A 17,249-nucleotide genomic window follows, 5' to 3' on the forward strand; every position below is an offset into this window, starting at 1 on the left:
GCCTCCGCATCCGGCACACCCCCCCCCCCCCCTTCTCGTCGCTCTGGCTGGGGAGAGAACGAGAATGGCTGTGCATGAGGGCTCCGACGATTTCCTCTCTGAGGGAGAGAAAGAAGCCTCCTTTGCCACGGCGAGCACGACTGCCGCCCGAACGAAGACGGGTGCGGTGAAATCTGCCTCTTCAAAGGCCAAAGTTGTGCAGAAGGAAAAGCATGTGAAGAAACGGCCCCATTCCTCGCCTGCGCCTCGTGCCGTGGGCGCCATCTTGGATACTCGGAGGCTCTCAGGCAGAGAGGGGAAAGGCTGCAGGGTGGCTCCGTTCGCTTCCATAAGCCAGGACACAAATGTTGATGACAGGCAGGTGATACCTAATGCCCAGATTGCCACTTTGGAGGCTACAAGAGCTACAGAATCCCAAGCGGGATTACTTGTGACTAGCCCCGATCAATGGGGAAGTTCTATTTCTGTTGAACTTACACAGTTTCTGAGACAAACTATAAGGGAGGAAGTAGCAGGTCTGTGCCATCCTTGCCAGACTGAGGGTGGTTCCCAATCTCCTGGCCTTTCCCACAGAGATTACAGGTATGAGGAGTTAGAAACATATAGACCCATACCCGAAGAGCACAGACCCTGGCCAACCAAGGCTGCCAGAAAGGACCATTGTGCCCATAAGGGAAATCATCCCCACTGGGATCCCTTACAAGATGAGGACAGCATAATTGAGGACTGAATCCAGACCTAGGGGGAGCAAAGATTATTTTCCCAGAACTCCTGGGATGGAGAAAGTTTTCCCATTTCCTGAATTTCTTGAAAAGCAACTCAAAAATGAATGGGCGAAACCTATGGCTAATAGGCATTGTCCCCCCAATATTAAAAAGCTATATGCCTTACCATCTTTTACCAATAAGTTTCTCCAGGTCCCTGTAGTGGATGCTCCGGTAACTGCAATTCAGACGGCTGGCCTGCTTTCTGAAGATGGGGACGGCTCTGTCAAAGACAGCCTGGACAAGAAGGCAGAATTTGCCTTGAGAAAGGCACACGAGGCCACTTCCATGGCCATCAGAGCTTCAGCCACAGCCACCATGGTGGCAAGAGCGGCAATCGCTTGGTCCAGGAAAATGGTTCAGCTCATTCCTGATTCTAACAAGCGCTTGGCTGAAGGTGCAAAAAGGTAAAGGTTCCCTTGCTCGAAAGCCAGTCGAATCCGACTCTCGGGATGCAGTGCTCATATCCGTTTCAAAGCCGAAGAGCCAGCGCTGTCCGAAGACGTTTCCGTGGTCATGTGGCCGGCATGACTAAACACCAAGGCGCGCGGAACGCTGTTACCTTCCCACCAAAGTGGTACCTATTTATCTACTTGCAATTTCTTGCTTTCGAACTCCTAGGTTGGCAGGAGCTGGAACTAGAGACGGGCGCTCACTCCGTCATGCGGCACACCCGGGTCTTGAACTGCTGAACTACTGACCTTTCACAGCCTGCAGTTCAGCGACTTAACCACGAGCCACCGCAGCTCCTTCTGAAGGTGCAAACAGACTCCTTAAAGCGTATTTTTTTCTGCAGAAGCCACCTTGGACGCTATGATCTTCTCTTCTAGAGCCCTGGTTTCCACAGTAGCGGCTAGAAGAACGCTCTGGCTTCGAGCCTGGCAGGCAAACCTTCACGCCAAGAACATAGTTACAGCATACCCTTTCCAAGGGTACCGTTTGTTTGGGGACTCTCTGGACAAAATACTTATAGAAACCAGAGATAAGAAAAAGGTGATGCCCAGATCCCTGGGCAGACCAGATCGCAGAGACTGTAGCAACTATTCCTTTCGTTCCCAGAGACATACACCAAGATTTAACAGAGACTTCAGGTGGCAGTCTTTGGGGACAAATAGACAAACGTTTTGAAGAAACCCCTTCCAGAACAGGCAGGGTAGGTCTTTCTTCAACAGAGATGACAAGTCCGGGAGAGACAACCAGCCCTCCAAGGCATGACTGCTGGTCAGCGCCAGTGGGGGGACGACTGCTACTGTTCCAATAGACCTGGGTCAAACTCAACGCAGATCATTAGTCTCGGGAGGTCACCTCCAAAGGTTACTCCATTGAGTTTGTCACGAGACGTCCAAACCGATTTGTCCCCTCACCAGTAGCAAAGAACTGGGTCAAGCTTCATCGCACTCTAGACGCCATACAACACCTGTTCAGCATTCAAACCATAGAACTGATACCTTCCCCAGAGAGAGGACAAGGTGTCTACTCAATATTCTTCAAGGTTCCCAAAAGGAATGGCAGCTGGAGGGCGATACTGGACCTGAAATTTCTGAACAAATTTGTAAGACTACGCCATTTCCGGATGGAGACCTTGAAATTCATCGCAGAGGCCCTTCAACCGGGAGAATTTTTGACTTCCATCGACTTGACCGAGGCCTACCTGCATGTTCCCACCTTTCAGGGAACATGTTTCTCTGTTTCTGTGTCCAGGATCAACATTGGCAATTCACAGCTCTACCGTTCAGCCTCTCTATTGCCCCTTGGGTGTTCTCCAAAATTCTCATACACCCCATTGTCTTACTCCAAGAACAGGGCATCCATGTGCACCCGTATTTCGACGACCTGTTGATACGGTCCAGCTCAGCCGAAAAATCCAGGAGAGACACCGAAAGCACCATTCAGTGCCTCCACGCCCATGGTTTTCTGGTGAACCTTCAAAAGAGTTGTCTGTCTCCCTCTCAGTCCATAGAACATCTGGGAGTAGTCATAAATACGTTTTAAAACCGGATGTTTCTTCCAAAACCCAAGGCAGAAAAGATCTGTACACTGTCTCAACAAATCATCAAATCCAGACAGTTGTCACTGATGATACTTGCCAAGCTGATGGGGGCTGTTCATCTCCTGCCTCGACTCGGTCCAATGGGCCTGCATGCACGCGAGGTCTCTTCAACAGTTCTTTCGACCATATCAGTTCAAGATTATGGCAAAAGTGGACTCCATTGTCCTGGTCCCTCGTCAGGTCAAACTCAGTCTAACCTGGTGGTCCAAGACAAGAAACCTGCTACAGGGCCATGCGTACTATATGACAGACTGTGAGCAGATAGTTACCAACGCCAGTCTCCAAGGCTGGGGAGCCATGCACTTGAGCTTGCCAGCTCAGGGAGTGTGGTTCAAAGAGGAAACCAAACTTCCCATCAACCTGCTAGAACTCAGGGGCATTCGCCTTGCCCTTCTTCATTTCAGCCCTCTGATCTCCGGCCATCATGTCCTTGTCAGGACAGACAATGTTGCTGCAAAAGCATACATAAACAGCCAAGGGGGCTCCAAGTCCTCACTTCTCCACAGAGAAGCTTACAGGATCCTAACGTGGGCAGAACTCAACGTGGCCTCCATCAGGGCGGAACACATAAAGGGCTTCCTCAATACTCGTGCGGATTGGCTCAGCAGGTGGCAACTTCAGGAAGGGGAGTGTTCCCTGAAGATGGAATTGTTTGGCCTGATAGTGAACCACTTTGGTTGCCCGGTAGTGGATCTCTTTGCCTCACCAGCCAATCACAAGCTACCAAGGTTCTTCACCAGATTTTATCACCACAGGGCGGAGGCAACAGATGCCATAATGACCCCTTGGCCCACGGGGCTCATGTATGCCAACGCCGGTCATACCAAGACTTCTCTGGAAGATCAGGGAAGAGGAAGTAGAGATCATACTGGTGGCTCCATACTGGCCCAGGAGACCATGGTTCTCCGACCTAAAAAATCTTGCGTTTCGACCCCCACTCATACTGCTGGTGTCGTCGGACCTGTTGAGTCAAGGCCCCATCTGGCACCCAGAACCGGCTACGCTTGACTGCTTGGCTGTTTAGCGGGAAAAGCTCCGCAAACTAGGTTTCTCCGAAAAAGTAGAGGATATTATGATAGTCTCCAGGAGATCTTCTACTTGTCAGATCTACAGCACCACGTGGAAGGCCTTCATTAGGTGGTTTAGAAGGAAACGCTTAGATCCACTGAAACCACGTCTGAGACCCATCCTCGATTTCCTACAGGATGGACACGACTCAGGGCTGAAGGCATCTACCCTCCGGCGTCAAACAGCGGCTCTGGCCACGGTTCTACCCACCTTTAGAGGTTACACCATTTCTGCTCATCCTCACATGCATTGGTTCCTAAAGGGTGCATCACTTCAGGACCCCCCAACTTCTCACAGATTCCCCTCATGGAGGCTGAATGTGATTCTCAAAGCCCTGACAGCGCCACCATTTGAACCCATCAAAGAGATCTCTCTGAAGTGGCTCAGAATGAAGACCCTCTTCCTGGTAGCAGTCACGTCAGCCAGAAGAGTTTTGAAACTGGAGGCCCTCTCCGCTAACCCAACATTTTCCGCTTTCCACAAGGATAAGGTGGTGCTCTTCACGGATCCCACCTTCTGTCCGAAGGTGAATTCCCGGTTCCACAGATCTCAAGAGATCTCTCTACCATCTTTCTGCCCTAATCCAAAGCACCCCAAAGAGAGGTCCTGGCACTCGCTGGATGTGAGAAGAGCCCTAAAGAGTTTCTATTCCGCACTAGCAACTTCTGCAAATCGGAGTCTCTCTTCATATCAATCTCCCTGCTAAATAAAGGGAGCAAGATGTCCAAAGCTTCGATCAGCTCTGCCTTGAAGACTTGCATCGCTGAAGCATATAAGGCCCAGAAGCTGGTTCCTCCTCTAGGCATTACTGCCCATTCCAGAAGGAGTGCAACCACGAACGCTGCCCTTACCAGTCGGACCTCAGTAGAGGAAATCTGCAAAGCAGTCACGTGGGCATCTCCTTCCACGTTTGTTAAGCACTACAAAATAAACTTGTACGACTCAGCAGACGCAGCCTTTGGGCGAAGAGTTCTGCAACACGTTCTGACCAACCATGACAATGACCCACCCAACAGATTAGGACACTGCTATGGGAGGTCCCATCAAGATGTCCTCTCAGAGAAAGAATGGACCAGTGGATACTTACCGTGAGGGGTCCTTCTCCTCTGAGATAAGGAGGGCATCTTCGCCCTCCCATGTCATCGTCAGCCTTTAATTCTGCTGCTCCTTACCTAGTGTTTTTTCATACCTCTTTGTTTCCTTCCTGTCTTTGATGCTATACTGTTTATTCCTCAGTAGTTAGCTGATTATGGCTCTGTTGTTATGGTTTAATGTTATTGTTATTAGTGTTATTCCTGCTTCTGTGAGTTCCAGAACTGAGGAGATGGGCATTCCCTACCAAGAGGACAGGAAGTTGAAGATTATTGGTTCCTGCCTCCCTATAGATAGGGTGGGAAACACCCATCAAGATGTCCTCCTTATCTCAGAGGAGAAGGACCCCTCACGGTAAGTATCCACTGGTCCATTCTTTACCTAGGTCTTCCTTAATTCTGTTCCAAAGGCATTCTGTTCTGGCATTGCTGGCTATGGTGCTGCATGGTGCCAGACCAATGGATGTGCAAAGTTTCGGTCTGTAAAGGCAAATATCTGAAACCTCATAGAGAGTCAAAGCTGAGGGACACAGAATGATACCCAGCAGGGAAGTGGTAAGAAGGGAAAAGGTTAAACATAGGGCCTTGCCCCACTTCTCTGATCCCAATTGCACCCACCAGAAGCAGCTGTCTTGATTTAAAATGACCACTGAGGTAGCACATGCAACATGTAGTTGGGATTTAATGAGAAATTAACTTCACACTTGCCATGAGCAACATTATTTATACAGTCAAGATACTTATTTCCATTTTCATCGTACATATACTGGCCCTTTGCTCTGGTAATTTTCACTGGGTCTTCTGGGAAAAAAAGCCTGCAGGAGGATCTGAAGGAAAGGGAAAAATCAGAAAAACACACAAACACACACACCTAAATTACTTGTTATTATGTTACCAACTCGTATATGTCAACTCCAGAGATGTAAAAACAGCAGCATAAGAATAATAATCATAAAAACAAGTCATGGCATAACAAAAGCATATAATGTTCAGTAGTCTAAAATGATATTCATACATCAATCTTCAGGTTAAAAGCAGACCAAAACATGATTTAAAAAGATGAAACATTTGAGATAAAAGCCTGTTGTTGTTTTTTTTAAAAAAACCCCATGGTTTTAGCTGGTGTCCAAAAGATGGTAAATTAGGTGTCAGGTGAATTTCAAGGGAGAGGGCATTTCAAAGGCAAAGTGCCATTGATAAAGTCTGACTGGTTGCTGCCTGCCTCACCTCTGAAAGTGGGGCTTTAATAGGCAGGCTGGATAGTACAGGAGAATACAGTAGATCAGGTAGACTGACCCCAAGCCATTTAGGACTTTGAAGTAAGAACCAGCACTTTGGAATACGCCCAGAAGCATCCAGGGAGGCAATGCTGCTGAGCTTTAAGCAGGGGAGTAATACAGTTGCTGTATCCAACCTGGCTGCCACATTTTACAGTACAGTAAGTTTCTGGACAGTTTACAAAGGCAGCCCCATGTGCAGTACATTGCAGTAATCTAACCTGAATGTGATCAGCACATGGGTCACTGCAGTCAGATCATGCTTTGAAGAATGGCAGGAGCTGGTGAATTTGCTGAAGTAGGTAAAAGGTGCTCTGTGACACAGTAGAGATCTGAACTCCGACCATAGACCATACACACACACACACAAAACCATTATTGGCATGAAAGCACAAAACATGGAAATACGGGAAAATACTAAGATGCATCAGTCACTTACACTTGGCTATTCACGCCTCGTCTTCTGATTGCATAATATAAAAATTTTACAACAGCCTCCATTATTTCGCAATTACAATTAAACAGAAGAAAGTGAACAATTGAGTCATCAGAGTGCCAGCCTCTTACCCTCTAGAAACGGAGTAATAAAACGAGATCGGATATCCCTATAGAGGGGGCAAGGAAGTATGGTGTGTGTAGTGGATTCTATATCTTTTAGAGAGCAAGGACAAAGTCTGTCTACATATGGTATCTGGCGGTACCTCCCTAAAAGCACCTCTGATGGCAGAACATTAAAGTGTGCAAGCATGTATGCTCTGCGATGATGTGGGGCTGTTAAACTTGACAGATACTTCGCAGTAGAGCCCATGTCAAAAGTCCCCAACCTGCTTGGGGAGCATCTGCTGGCTGCGCGTTCCCGAAGTTCTTGCCTTTCGATGTCAAGAAATCTTTGTTTAATAATAGCATAGGCTTGTTTATCTGAAAAAGGGGCTAAATAATCTGGGGATATTCCCATTGTAGAGAGTGTCTCCTCTACATATCTAAGCCATGGAGAGAGATGGGACTCAGTTAACATGTGAGTAATAATACTTTTAGCTTTAGCATGGAAATGAAGTTTAAGCCAGAACTGAGTTATCAGCCATGCTCTGGTCAATAGAAGCCTTTGATTGGTTTCTAAGCATAAAGCTGCATAAGGAACACAAGAGGGAAGTCCAAGAATTTTCCGCAAGAATCTGGACTGAATTCTTTCCAAGTCCCCATTTAAGGCTTCAATCCAGATTGGTACTCTGTAGAATAATTGAGCAGCTAATTTGGCATTAAAAACTTTAAGGGCTGCTGGCACGTACTGGTGAAACGTGTAATTGCCGCAGCAATGTTGTTCGCTGCCTCAATTGCTCTCTCTTTATGATAGACCCATTTTGTGTAATAGTAAAAGTGGATACCCAAATACTTAAAGCTTTTGACTTGTTCAATGAAATGGCCTCCACTATTACATCTGGACGGCTTCCAACTCTTACTGAAGATCATAATTTTGGATTTTTCAAAATTCAGAACTAGCCTATTCTTTTCACAATAGTCTACAAAGCTCTTCAAATGGCGTTTCAGCCCTATACGAGTTAGAGACAATAGCACTGTGTCATCATCATAAAGAAGTAAAGGGGTGGGGATCGAGGCAAGTTTAGGACTGTGACCATTGATCGGATCTAAGGTGGGTGCCAAATCATTTATAAATAGGTTGAATAGAAAGGGTGCTAAAAGGTACCACTGACAGGCAGGGAAGCGGATAAATTAAGCGAAGAGATGGATTTGGCTTACAGAGCCTCCTCCAACTTCACAAAGAAGAATAACCTGCCAGCAGAAGTGGTAGTCAAGTTTACCAAGCAGCGTATCAGAGATCAAATTTTGAGAGCGACATCGGCAACGCCTTTGATGATTGGAGAGCAAACTATAAGAATTCTGAAAGATGTTCCATTTGAAATTCGAATGAAGTGAAAAGCCTATAAAGGACTGACCATATTCTTGAGAAACCATCAAATCAATTACAGATGGTTGATTCCAGAAGGACTTACTTTCAAATTTGAAGAGAAAAGAGAGAAGATTGACTCCATTTTCAAAGCTCAAGACTTTTTGAAGAGGCATGCCAGTTCAGAGGAAGAGGCAGAACTCGCAAAATGGGAAGTACTGAGTGGAGAAGAAGACAGCAGCTCGGAGAGGGAGGACATGAAACCGGAAGAAGAAGGAGCAGCTAAAGGTCCATCTTATAACCTGAGGGATGTAAAAGGAAGAAACCCCAAGACTTGAAGATTTGTTCGGAGAGCGCATTAAAGGACTGTACTAACCCAAAAGGACACTATTAACATTACTAAAATTTTTGTTTTTTACAGGTTAAGATGAAAGACGATCAGTCAAACACAGAAGAAGCTGAAGAACTTATTGTTACTAATATAATTTACTAAGAAAGGTACCACTCACCACTTTTCTTAATCCCACTGTATACCCTCCCTTTTTTCTGAAAAATTTAAAGCAATAAAATTCTCTCTTTAGGAGAGCTAACTATTAAAAAAAAGGGTGCTAAAAGGCAGCCCTGTTTGACTCCTATATTAATTGGAATTTTGCCAGTTAGGTCACCAAGTTTGTTAAGTCTAACTTGGCAGGTCGTATTATGATGAAGCTTCATTATTAAATGTAAAAGCCTCGGTTCCATCCCCATCAATTTAAGTTTCTCCCATAGACGTTCTCTTATGATTGAATCAAAAGCACCTTTTAGATCTAGAAAGGCTGCATATACTTTGGTGCCTTTTTGCCTCTTATAATTAACAAGGTGCATAAGAGTCACACAGTGATTAAGGGTGGATTCCCCTTTACAAAAACCTATTCTTGACCCAGAATTCCTTGTTCTAACATCCAAGATCCAAGTTTGTTAACCAGTCGTCTAGCATAAAGTTTCCCAATAACAGAGAGGAGGCTTATTGGATGGTAATTGGATGGTAATTGATAATTACCCTTTTTAAAGATGGGAACCAGTATTGCATTTGTCCAAGACTCTGGCATTATTCCTGTTCTATAGACTATGGTAAAAAAATCTGCCAAGAAGGTGGCCCCACCAGTCCGGATTTATTTTAAATATTTCGGGTGGAATTGCATCTGGGCCAGGGGCTTTTCTTGGCTTTAGCTGTTCAATAAATGGAATAACCTCCTCTGGTCTCACTGGAGGCCATAGGCCATTGGGGAATATCTATTTCTGATGCTGTATAGTTAATGGAATTAGTGGCAGTTATGTTATTATCATAGAACAGCTTCAGAAAATAGTCATACCAGTGAACTGGGGTGATGGCATTTATTTGGGCACTCTTCTTTTTATGTTTATCTGACACCAATGCCCAGAATTTTCTGGAGTCATTTGACAATGTAGCCTGAAGGAGGTTAGCCCATTGTTTCTCAGTGTGCTCTTTATATTTTATCTTAACTATTTGACGTAACTGGTTTTTAAAATTGAAATACTCAGGTGGGTCGAGTTATACTCCCTAAAAAGGTAGTAAATAGAACGGATTTGGAATTTAATATTATAGCATTCGCTATCAAACCATCCAACTGTATTTTTTTGGTCACAGTAATTTCGAGGCACCAATTGACTTCCAAGGGATACCAGTAAGTAACTAATAGTTTTATCCTAAACCTGAAAAACCTGGGTAACATCTCCATTTTGACTCAGAGCTACATTGAATTCTACTAAGGTTGGTCACCTTTTCTGCAACAGTAGGAGACCAAACAATTTTAGGCAGTCTATTCATCCCCAGAGATAGAGTGGAGGTAGTGCTTATTGGGCATTTCAGGGGATTCTAACCATAGGCCAGTATCCAGCAGTACTCCCAAGTTACAAGCCTACTCCTTTGGGGTACTACAAACACTCAAGAGAGGCTGACTGCTTGAGCAGCTTTATCATTGATCAACAGCACCTCAGTCTTATCTGGACTAAGCTTCACTTTATTGGCTGTCATCTATCCTTTTTCCAGGTTCAGGACTTCCACAGACCCACCCAACTCAGTTGTTGAATAGCCTTTTCAAATCTAGAGTAAAAATAAGGTGATCTTTTAAGAAGATCACTTTCTTAAACTCCTGACCTGGATGGCCCAGGCCAGTTCAATCTTGTCAGATCTTCAAAGCTAAGCGGGATTGACCCTGGTTAATATTTAGACGGGAGACCACTAAGACGTCCATCGCTATGCAGAGGCAGGCAATGGAAACCACCTGTTTGTCTCTTGCCTTGGAAGCCCTATGGGGTCGCCATAAGAGGGGTCTGATCTGACAACACTTCCCACGTCCACCTCTTTTATCAATACTATGCTAACTGACATTTTACTAGGCCAGTGGAGAAGAACTACACAGTGGTAAGAACATAAGAGACGCCAATGTTGGATCAGGCCAAAGGCCCATCCAGTCCAACACCCTGTCACACAGTGGCCAAAAATACCAGGTGCCATCAGGAGGTCCACCAGTGGGGCCAGGACACTAGAAGCCCTCCCACTGTTGACCCCCACAAGCACCAAGAAGACAGAGCATCACTTGCCCCAGAACCCCTATCTATACCTTGTGGCTAATAGCCACTGATAGACCTCTGCTCCATATGCTTATCTAATTCCCTTTTGAAGCCGTCCATGCTTGTAGCCGCCACCACTTCCTGTGGCAGTGAATTCCATGTGTTAATCACTCTGGGTGAAGAAGTACTTCCTTTTATCCGTTCTAACCTGACCGCTCAGCAATTTCATTGAGTGCCCATGATTGTGAGAAAGGGAGAAAAGTACCTCTTTCCACCTCATAGGGAAAGTGTTCCAACCCTTTTTTCATTCGAGTTGCCCTTTTCTGCACTTTTTCCAAAGCTATAATATCCTTTTTAAGGTGTGGTGACCAGAACTGCACACAGTATTCCAAAGCCTGAATAGTGAGTGTGTCAGAACCCACAGCCAACAACGAAGTAAACGCATTCAGGAATGGTAATACTTTTATTGCAGAGTTATAGGATGCAGTAACATAAGCACTGTTAAGAATGGTGGTGGCCCCTTGGGCATAATAGGATATAGGGTATTCGTATGCACCCCCCCCCCAAGAGCACTGGCCAATTAGGCACCCTCCCGCATGCGGGATAAAGCCTGGAGACCATTAGGGTTAGCTAAAGCTGAGAACCAACACTCTCCCACGGCACCTAGGAGACACCCAGACAATACAACTCCCTCCTGCACATCTGTAAAGATAAGCATTTTGGCGCAAAGCAGAACAAGCACAGAAAGGAATGTATTAGCAATTAACCAGACACAGACCAAGCTCCCCAACCCCCATGGTAGCGTAGCTGACAGAGTGGCAGCAATTCTGAATGAAGGCATAGTAGTGTTATAGTGACCGACCACACAAGCTGTCAAGCAATTGTGTGTAAAACACCACGGGTGGGGAGTGGGGAAGGAAGCCTTTACTTCATGGTTTATGTGGAGCAAGCAGATAAATCCAAAGACAGTCGATATCATCAATATATCTAATTCTCAACATGGGGATACTTAAATCCAGGGACTGGAGCCATGAATAGCAGGTTTGCAGAAAAATCTGAAATCTTAAAAAGGAGGGAGGGTAAAATCCCCAAAATTATAGAAACAGTGTATGTAGTTTTAAGAAACAAATGCCCTATGTGGCCATTGCTGGACAACTCCAGAGTATTGGCAGCTGAAGCCTTCATTTCTGTCAGAAAAAAAGGTAGAGGGGCAATACCCACTCCAGGGCTGCTTTGGCCTTTCAGGGAAGACTTACTGAGGCTAGGGCAATGTGCAACCACAGGCAACTTGCTGTCACCCAACTTGCATGACTCATCCTGGTCCAGCTGTTTGCTGCTGTTTGACAGCAGTGACCACACAAAAGCTAATGTGGTGTAGTGGTTACAGTTTCAGATTAGGATCTGAGAGACCCAGGTTCAAATCTCCTTTGCTATGGGTTTCACTGGGTGACTCTGGGCCAGCCACACATTCTCAGCCTACTCTACCAACTAATAGGGTTGTTGTGAAGATAAAATGGTTCACATTGTGGAGAAAGGTGGGGTATACGGGTAGTAAATAATAAATATAGCAGGGAAAGGTGAGGATATGGTGCTGCCAGCAGGAGAGAAAGAAGAAATAGTGTGGGGATTCTAACCATAGGCCAGGATACAAGGGAAAGCGAGGTGCCTCTCACAAGTTTTTGCAGGTACTCTACCTTGCCAGTGGCAGGGAAAATCACCCCAGGTTTGCAGAAAAAGCTGACATCCTGAGCACCTGTAAGCTTTAAGAAATGAATTCCCTCAGTGGCTGTTGCTAAGCATTCTTAACAGTATTTCCAGCCTTCAAGCCTTAGTTTCTCTCAGAAAACAACAGGAGAAGGGAGCATGGCTCTTTTGAGGGCTGCTTTGGCTTTTGAGGGTGGACTCATCTGGGCCAGGCCTGGTAGCAACCACCAGGCAACTTGATACCATGCAGCCTCTATGATTCACTCAGGACTGGCTGTTTGCTACTGTACAATAGGAGCCATCTCATGAAAACCAGTTTGGAGTAGAGATTAGGTTTTCAGATGTTAAGTATGCTCCTGCCCTGCCTTGGGTAGCCCAGGTCTTGTCAGATTTTGGAAGCTAAGCAGGGTTCACTCCTGGTTAGTACTTGGATGGGAGACCACTGAGGAAGCGCATGATTGCTGCGCAGAGGCAGGCAGTGGCAAATCATGTCTGATAGTCTCTTGCCTTGGAAACCGTATGGGGTTGCCTTAAATCAGCTGCGACTTGATGACACTTTCCACCACCAGGTATGTTCCTACTGTGTAATTTCTGAATTGTCTAATGCATCATGTTAATGCTTTTGTTTCAACTGTGTTTCAGATTTCTGCTTATTTTCAGATGTCTGCCATCCAAATTCTATAGCATTGTTTATTAAATGTCCCAACCTGTTCTTTGTATTGAATGCCCTCAGTGGCTGTTGCACAATGTAATCCATTATGATGCTTGGTGAGAAAGACTAACTATAAATAACATAGAACAGACCCAGATTCAGATCCCCACTCTGCTTTGGAACCTCACTGGCTGACTTTGGGCCACTCTCACACTCTCAGCCTAATAGGGTTGCTGTCAGGTTAAAATGGAGGAGAGCATCCAAGTTGGTTTGGATCCTCATTGTGGAGACAAGTGGGATACAAACTGAAGTAAATAAATAATAAATGTAGCTGTAGATGACACAAGTGGGATACAAATTGAATAAATAATAAATGTAGCTGTAGATGACAAAGGGTAAAATATCGGTTGGTTGATTGGTGGGAAGGAGAGAAGGAAGCAGGTAAAGGCACTGCCAGAAGAAGGGAAAGAAAAAAAATACTGTGGGGAAGGGATACAGGGGAAAGTGAGGTACCCCTGCAAGTACTTGTTGGTTCCCTACTGTGAAACTGGACCCCACTCATTTGGCACAGTGCAACCTGAACAGCATTTTCCTAGGGAGAGGCTACTAGGGCAAGGGCAAGCTGAAGAAAGGGAGGGTACATAAAACTATATTGGCTGGTGGGTGGGAAGGATAGAAAGAAGCAAGAAAAGGGCCTGCCATGGAAAAGAAAGAAGAAATAATGGAGGAGGGAAAAATGAAATGCACCCTGTAAGTCCTTGTGGGTCCTCTACTTGTCTGTTCTGGACACTATTCTGGACAAAGACCTTTGTACCTGCACCTGGAATGGCAAATTTCCGATATCACAAGCATTCTTTGTTTAGAAAAAGTATAAATCCATCTCTAAATGTCCACATGTTCACAGATTCCACATTACTTCAGCATCCATACCCAGTCTGTAGATTACTAATTGGGACATTAGTCAAAACCACTTTTTCAGACCTTCGCAACCTACTTGCTTACAGACTGGATTCTCCAAATGGCGTTTGCAGTGAGGATTAAGTTTGCCCGTAAGGTTTTGGAACATATCCTCCTTTCATTAACAAAAAGTGATGCATTTTGGGTGAGAACAAAGTGGTACTGAAGCCTGACATGTTTTCCGCCTTCAACATTAACTCACTTTTACATAGGTCTGGAGAGATCGCCCAGCTGTAACTTAAATCCTCCTCACTCATATGGAAAGAAACAATATAATCGGAATGTGATACAAGTTCCCAGTTCCTTCATTCCCCAAACTAAGGTTGCTAGAGACCCAGAGTCCTTGTCTGGCTTTTAAACGTTCATCATTTAGGGGTGGGATAAGGGTTTCTACCATGATGACTCTTACATGATGACAGTGCAATCCCAGAGAAATCAGTGGGTTCAGAAGGGCATAACTCTTTTCAGGTTTACACTGTAAGAGAGTGTTTTCTAATATTTTGCATGTTAATGGAAAAGGACCAGTTATGGGCTTAGATATCTGAATACAGAGGGATGACCCTTCCTCTTTACGTTAATTTCCACTGCACAACACGGACTGGTAGTTAACACAGGTTGTCCTGTTACCACTGATCAGTAACAAATATGTATTAGTTGTAGATAAGGCTTTGGGCATACCTGAGAAAGCTAAGGGGAAGCATCTTTAGATCTGTTTAAATACGTTGTCCTTTTTTCAACAGATGTTAAGGCAGTTTAAATAAAAAGCAAATTAAATGGGGAAAAACCCAACATATAGCTACTACCAGAAAGGCATTCCTTCAGTCCAGCTCTCACTTTCAGAATGGGTTGTCTATCAGCACCTGACCACAGTAGTTTCAGTCCAAATTCAACCCCCACCACCACCTTGCTGTTACTTGGAAGAAAACACTGGACAATAAAGCAAGTAACTGAATAGCCCTCACTGTGGAGAAGATCCATGTGCTTTGTATACTAAAGGTAATTTGTATATAATAGTAATTTGCTGTAATAAACTCCACAAGATGAGCAATACAAACACAAGTAACGCCATGCTTTTAATGTTTGCTACTTGAGCCTAAATAGGGAGTTCGTTGAAGAGTGGGGAAGTCCTGTCCTGAGTCTTTCTGGCAGATACACAACACAAGCTGGATGAGACCAAGGGAGATGTGTGGGCATGCATTCAGCCGGTATTGTGCCGCTTGCACTGGCTACCAGTTGAGTTTGGAATCCATTTCAAGGTGTTATTAACCTTCAAAGCCTTGCGTGGCCTGGGACTGACATATCTGAAGGACCGCCTCCTCCTATATGTGCCCCAAAGAGCCTTGTGCTCACAGGATCAACATCTGCTGGTTACCCCCGCCCGAGGGACGTCTGCTTAGCCTCAATCAGGGCCAGGGTTTTTTCTGCCCTGGCTCTGGCCTGGTGGAATCAGCTCCCACTGGAGATCAGGGCCCTGTGGGACCTGTTATCGTTCCACAGGGCCTGCAAAATGGAGCTGTTCCGCCAGGCCCTTGGTTGAGGCGGCGGGAGTCCATCACAGTTGCCCTCCCTGCTCTCAGTCTGGCTCCCAATATGCTGAAAGAGCCCTCTGATTCCACTGTGACTCTAACAGATATGAAATTTTTGTATGAATTTTTATTGTTAGTGTTTTAACTGTTTTTAATGTGATTTTTATTGAGTCTTGGACTTGGCTTTTGTGATTCCCCATGAGCCCACTTTGGGGAGGGTGGAATAAAAATCTCAAAAATGAATAAATAAAGAATAAAATGCTCTGAGCTGCCAAATTTGCTTCCAGCGTGGCCAGCAGACAGGACTTAGAAAAGGCCCATGCCAAGAGGAATGCAGTGCAGGTATCCCAGTTGCCCCCCATACCCAAGTTCATCTGTAACCCAGATATGCAACCACGTGGGCAGCTGAAAGGTGTGGACCAGACATGCAGGGAATAAAGTAGATAAACAGCCTTTACCACTTCAGATTGTGGGTGGGAAACCCACATTTTGAAATACTTCTTCATGTAAGGACTCCCTGCAAATTAAGGATTAGTTTATCAAACTACATTATGAATTTTGTGGGCCCTAGCCACTTTTGCCTTTATGGGCATCCTAATAGTATCAATATTAAAAATTAGTTTTGATATAACTAAATATTTCAACTTTCCGTTTTAGGCAAAATTCAATAAATGTCATGGGCCCTAAACATTTCATTTTTTCTGTTGTGAGAAGAAAAAACATTTTCTTCAACCCTAAAAGTTCATTTTTCTTGGTTTTAAAATAAAAAAAGCATTTTTGTGGTCCTCTAAAAGTACCATGGGCCCTCGCCGCTGTGTCTAATGGATAAATTGGCCCTGTACCTAGGGTCATTGCTTTCTGTGTTGGGTTTCCTCAGGGTAGGGGAATCTGAAAAATAGAAAATTCCTCCCCAGCCGTCTAAATGGTCCATTCTACCACCTCAAACAGAATGAGGTGGTAATGATGAGACAGCAGAGTTCTGGAGTGGTAATATGGTCTTTTACACCAGCCTGCAGGTGCGGGTTTATATTTTTCGAAGATCGCCCTACCTTAGTAATTCCCCGAAAAAAGATAGAACCTCCCCTTAAGTGTATCTGCTGCAGAAGGTCCCCCCCCCCGCGCCGCCGCCATGGCTGACCGTTAGAAATGCGACTCTCCCCTCCTCTCTACGCTGAAGTGGTTCAGCTCATTTTATCCCCTCATTCTGCCGTGTGTGTAGAGTAACGCAGCATTGCCCTTCACAAGCCTAGGCAAAGACCCCGTGAGCCGCAGCACTCCTTGGCGCCCAATCAGCTGGTAGGTCCTTTAGCCGCGGCACCTACCCGATTAACTGCTTCCTCAAAGCCAGAGTCTCTAGGCGGCAACGTGGCTCGGCCTTCATGGCTCCTCCGCCCGGGAAAGGAAGCCCGAGCGCGAGGAAAGAGGCGGAGTTGGCGCTTCCGTCGGTGCCGGGGCCCGCTGAGCTTCGGAGCGCGATGGCCTCCGAGGAGGAGGGGAGGGGGGCCTCCGGCAGCGCTTGTTTGAAGGGATGGTTTTTCAATGAGGAGGTCCCTGGTGTAAAGGCACCGAGCTTTCCTGCGGGGGCTGCCTGGCTCGCTGTCTAGTTGTCAGAGCGTAATGCAGCTTTAGATCCGGAAAGGCTGCGTGATGTACGGCTGTAAAAAGCACAGGCCGGGGGTGGGA

At 45.6% G+C, this 17,249-nt stretch overlaps 1 protein-coding gene across 3 annotated transcripts in view; it reads right to left on the reverse strand.

Moving 5' to 3' along the window:
* Nucleotides 1–17,012, reverse strand: part of PHYKPL (5-phosphohydroxy-L-lysine phospho-lyase) — a 26,316-nt gene extending 9,304 nt beyond the window's left edge. For all 3 annotated transcript variants that reach the window (XM_015413796.1, XM_015413795.1, XM_015413797.1), the window contains exons 1-2: nt 16,889–17,012; nt 5,682–5,800 (exon numbers count right to left, since the gene is read on the reverse strand). In XM_015413796.1, coding sequence (XP_015269282.1) covers nt 5,682–5,800; nt 16,889–16,947 — 178 coding nt within the window. In that variant the 5' untranslated portion in view covers nt 16,948–17,012. The remainder of the gene's footprint in view (nt 1–5,681; nt 5,801–16,888) is intronic.
* Between the last annotated feature and the right edge of the window lie 237 nt (nt 17,013–17,249).

Source organism: Gekko japonicus, unplaced genomic scaffold (genome assembly GCF_001447785.1).
Source record: "Gekko japonicus isolate JY-2015 unplaced genomic scaffold, Gekko_japonicus_V1.1 scaffold863, whole genome shotgun sequence".
Taxonomy (NCBI): domain Eukaryota; kingdom Metazoa; phylum Chordata; class Lepidosauria; order Squamata; family Gekkonidae; genus Gekko; species Gekko japonicus.